The 5,072-nt window shown below is 43.6% G+C and overlaps 1 protein-coding gene across 1 annotated transcript; it reads left to right on the top strand.

Annotated features, from left to right (window-relative positions):
- The first annotated feature begins 1,781 nt into the window (after positions 1-1,781).
- Positions 1,782-2,726, top strand: LOC148547351 (uncharacterized). The gene is made up of 2 exons (XM_088495400.1): positions 1,782-1,810; positions 2,294-2,726. Exons 1-2 carry the CDS (start codon positions 1,782-1,784, stop codon positions 2,724-2,726), a joined length of 462 nt encoding a protein of 153 aa, XP_088351526.1.
- The last annotated feature ends 2,346 nt before the right edge of the window (positions 2,727-5,072 follow it).

Here is a 5,072-nt window from a genome sequence, read left to right as displayed (position 1 = left end):
GGAAACGACAAAGTATTCATGAAAATTAAAAATAAAATAAAATAAAAATATTTTAATATGAAGTAAATACATAGCTGCAGTCTACAGACTTGCTTCAAATTAAATTAGAACATTTTTGTCACGTTTGTGGTTTACTCTTTTTTTTCTAATAATTAAACTACGTGTGGTATCATTTTGGTTTAACAATTAACATTATTATGCTTGATCTTTAAAAGTGAGAAACGAAATAAAATGGTTTTGCAAAGAAAACTACCACAAACTATTCAAAAGACATAAAGCTAAAGCCAAAAAAAAAATTCTTTCGTACTCCTAATCTCAAATAAAAACAAAAAAAAACCTATAACTAAATTACATAATAATAAACTACAGATAATCTTAATTTGTTTTTCTACTTTTAGATTATGTCTCGGCGTTTGTCCAACCATGTTGCCAATTTTATTAGTATTTACATCAGCAACAGAAATTTTATTTATTAATAAAGAATTTTAATAACTAAATGAAAACACTAAAACAATCTCCTTTTAAACGTGGAGATAAGGATGCAAGCATCAAACGATGAATTTTGTAGTTTACAGTTTTCGGTTTCCAGAGTCAAAACAAAGTGGATAGAGAATTTAATATAGAATACGTAAATATGATTAAAAAATTATACTTGGGTCTTTTATGCACATAAGAATATAATAGTTTTGAGTAAATGATAATTTTATTTTATCCGTAATTACAAAACGATTAAACGACTATGATATATATGATGAAGATAGAGATGAATCGGTCTTACAAAATTGAATTTATGCAGTGTTCATGCATGAGGCAACAGGTACAGCTGTTATATATGGGGGACCGTTACCTCAATTTTCTTTTAACTTTGGCCATAGAAGGACCATTATATTATTCCGGTAATGTTAGAAAAATTATTTTATTTTATTTAATATTTATTAATTATTATAATAATTAATATATTAATTATTATAATAATTAATAATATTAAATAAGATAAATTCTAATTAATTTTAGTTAAATATTTTTAGTTATTAAATATTTTTATATTATCTTATGGCCATCATAATAAATTGCTTTTATTTGGATTTAAAATTTATTCTATTATATATCACTTGTTCTGGCCCAATCCAACGATGAGCAAGGACTCAGGTTTGGGCGTCTGTCCGACCCGGCGGGTTACCGAATCCGAGCCAAGACGTGACTCGAATGTTACCCTTCCCGTGTGAACATAGATAGCTGAGAAGGAAACTTTCAAAAAGGAGGGTCTGTCCGCGTGGGACCCACTCCAGTACAGACTATATAAGGGGAGGGTCCTACCCCTCCCCAAAGGTACGTCACAAAAACCTAACCCTATCTGCCGCCTTTTATATGGACCCTAACTTGAGCATTAGAGTTCTTGCAGGTGGCACACCTCCTCTTCAACCCGCTAGCTCGAAAGAGGGATCTGCCGGAGCTCACCGACATCCATCTCCCAGTCGCCTGCCCCTTCACTACACCCATATCCGATCCGTTCGAGTATTCGACCTACCGATCATTGGTGCCGTCTGTGGAGACGGCGAGAATGAATTTCCTGTTGGGCCTGGTCGATGAGCAGGAAGAGGAGGAAGTGCGCGAGGAGGAGGGAACCCGCAAAGCTGAGTCAACCTCTGATGAAGTGCCTACGCCCCGACCAGACAGACTATGTTCTGAGTGAAGTCCATAAGGGGTGTTGCGGCCACCATATAGGCGGAAAGGCCCTCGCTCGAAAGCTCGTTAGGGCTGGCTAATATTGGCCCTCAATAATGTCAGATGCCCAAGAGTTCGTAAAGAGGTGCAAAAAATACTAAGAAAATACCAACTTCTACAGAACCCTAGCAGCGGAGCTGAGTTTACTAATGGCTCCCCGACCTTTCTGTCAATGGGGAGCGACCTACTAGGGCCTTTCCCATTAGGCCTTGGATAGGTCAAACACCTGATCGTGATCATTGACTATTACACTAAGTGGGTCGAGGCGGAGCCACTGGCTAGTATATCATCGGCAAACTGCCAAAAATTCATGTGGAGACAGGTGATCTCCAGATTTGGAATCCCAGAAGTCGTGATATCGGATAATGAGACGTAGTTTATCGATAAGAAGTTTGGCGAGTTCCTCTCCGGCTGGGGATAAAGCAGATATTATCGTCGGTAGAGCACCCACAAACCAACGATCAGGTAGAAGCAGCAAACAAAGTCATCCTCCAAGGCCTGAGGAAACGACTTAACCAGAAGAAGGGGTATTGACGAACGAACTTGCTTTGGTCCTGTGGTCCTACAGGACGACACCACAGTCCTCCATCGGAAAAACACCTTTTCGGCTTACCTATGGAGTTGATGTGATGATCCCCGTGGAAGTAGGAGAACCGAGCTCGCAGCTGCTTTTTGGGGGAGTTGAGGAAGCAGTAGAGAAGGACCTGATTGATGAAACTAGAGAGATGGATCATTTATCAGAAATCGCATTGAAACAGAGAGTGACTGTAAGGTACAATGCCAAGGTGCTAAAGAGGAATTTTGAAGAAAACGACCTGGTCTTACGACGCAATGATGTGGGACTACCGACCCCGGGAGAAGGAAAACTAGCGGCCAATTGGGAAGGCCCATACAAAATAAAAGAGGTACTTGGCAACGGAGCTTACAAGCTTGAACGACTAGACGGAAGAGAGGTGTCCAGAACATGGAATACGGCGAACCTGAAGAAATTCTACTCATAGAGGCCGGCTTTGGACCTAACAACCATACATGTTCCCGATCTAGTAATGTTACCATTTCATTTTTCTCGCTTAAGTTTTCCCTTGTATCATCTTATTTAAAGTTGGTACCCTTTCTATTTTGTTAAAACTCTCTATCCCTAACATATGTTCAGTTCAATTAATGTTTTACTTTCCACTCAATTGCCAATACCAAGGCAACCCGGGACTGATCACTCCGGGAGTCAACAAGATCATAACCACTATTACACAACCGTTAGAGTAAGCACGAAGCAATATAAACAGTTAAAAAGCGAAGGCCCGAACTCGGCTGGACGATTAGTCATTCATTAAAGCAGTAAAAGTTTGTCTCCTAAAACTACTAAGTCAAACATTACAAGGGCAACCACTCGTCCCGGCAAGTCCAAAATGTTACAAATACAAGGGCAGCACCCCGGCCCAAAGTAGTCAAAAAGTCCAACAATAACTACAAACAAAGTAACAAAATACAACTACTGGGAAGCCCTCGTCTTTTTGGGTATGTCCACAATATTGCCGTCCTGGACCATTTTGAAGGCCCCAACCGAGGAGGTATCGGGGTCGGGTGCCAGGACAGCAATCTGAACCTTAATCCCCTCTTCGGTCGCCTTGACGGCCTTCTTGGTGTCCCTCACGATGTCCTTATTCTTCTTCTTCTTCAAGGAGACGACCTCCTGCTGAGCAACCTGAGTTGATCGCTCGACCTCTCGATGCTTTTCTTCCAACTCCTTCAGCTTCTTTTCCAAGTCAGAAACTTTGGCCTCCGCTGAAGCAGCCCGACCTTGAGCAGCATTCAAATCTTTGGAAAGTGAGAGATCGCCTCTACCAACCTGTTGATCTCAGAAGCGCCCTCCTCCACTTTCTTCTCCTTCTCAGTGAGTTGGGTTTGGAGGGACTCCGCCCGGGTCTTCAAACCGGCAATGTCCTTCTGGGAGACCCGGAGTTTTCCCTCCAAGGCCTGATACGGAGCCAAAACAGGCTCTGTCTTCCAGGAAATGGCAGCGGCTCGAAGGAGACTGCGGTAGACCCACTTAGCCTGGCCAGCAAGATCCTCATCTTGGAAGAATTTCTCGGTTTCTGGAAGAAGTTGGGAATTGATGAAGCCCCCAGTGTCAAAACTCCTCTCCATCACGGTCAGGGCCTTCCCGGAAGACGCATTTTGCTTTTTTGGGTTGGGCACGATAGTCAAGTCGGCATCAACCTCCGGGCTAGCCCCTTGCTCCAGGACCGGCTCCTCCACAGCCGCATTCTCTAGGGAATTCTCAGCTTGAACATCGCTGGAGGACTGGGAATCGTCCTGATCCCCTGCAGCAACCTGACCGCTCCCTTCACCAACAACGTTAGATCCTGGGGTATCTGAATGAGTAGCCGAAGAGTCGTCATCGTCACTTTCACCAAGAAAATGGGCCATCAGATTGGCCATGGTGGTCTTCCCGTCAGCCATGGAAACTGTAAAGAAAATAGATAACAAGTTAGTAATATGAAACTTCAAGGAAATAGAAAGGAAAAGTCCATGAGAAAACGAGGTAGTAACCTACCAACATGGGCCCGACCAATCTCTCGGTCCCCCGTCACCATATGGGGATTCAGATTCTTCAAGCCAAAAATCGCCAACAGTATGTCGGCAATCCAACGGTTCTCCTTATTCATCCCCTCATAAGTCTCCTTTATTAAATAGTCGGAACCCGCCCCAAAACTCCAATAGGTCAGGATCAGCCTTTCCCCTTCCCACGTAAGCCAGAAAGGGTGATGACCTGGGACAGGTCTAACTTTAAAGAAGGTATTCTTGAAGTGGTGAAAAGAATCTTCAAAGAGACCAAATATCCTACGGCCTTGAACAACTCGGAAGGACATATACCCTTTCTTCGTTTTTTCTTTGCGAGAAGGGTTCGTCAGAAGAAAAAGGTAGAGGAAGACGTTCACGGAGGCCGGTAGCCCCAGATACTCGCACACCAATTCGAAACACCGAACGGCGGCCCATCTATTAGGATGAAGCTGTGATGGGGCTATGCCACAGCGATTGAGTAACGACATCACGAACGGAGAGAATGGAAGACGAAGACCCAGCGTGGTGAACATAGGCTTGTATACCCACAGCCAGTCAACCACCCGGGGGGAGGCCATGTTTTTATGGCACACTCTTTCACGATCACCGGGGAAGTAGACCTGATAGTTAGCCTCTTCGAGACCTCCCCCGCATAAAGAGCCTGCGTCCCGGAAAGCCTGAAGGTCCTCCTTGGTTACTCGAGACGGCGTATCCTTTACGTCCGAAGTAACCCAGGCATAAAAATCAATAACATTCGGTGCCAGAGGTCGAGCCATACCGACAGT

Source organism: Arachis ipaensis, chromosome B8 (genome assembly GCF_059453495.1).
Source record: "Arachis ipaensis isolate K30076 ecotype BB chromosome B8, ASM5945349v1, whole genome shotgun sequence".
Taxonomy (NCBI): Eukaryota; Viridiplantae; Streptophyta; class Magnoliopsida; order Fabales; family Fabaceae; genus Arachis; species Arachis ipaensis.
This window is presented reverse-complemented; position numbering and strand designations above follow the sequence as displayed.

Excerpts from the sequence above, each read along its gene's own strand:
- LOC148547351 (XM_088495400.1), top strand. The coding sequence starts at position 1,782 with ATGTCAGATGCCCAAGAGTTCGTAAAGAG. Across the intron at positions 1,811-2,293 it reads GCCCAAGAGTTCGTAAAGAG|GACGACACCACAGTCCTCCA; the intron begins GTGCAAAAAATA and ends GTGGTCCTACAG.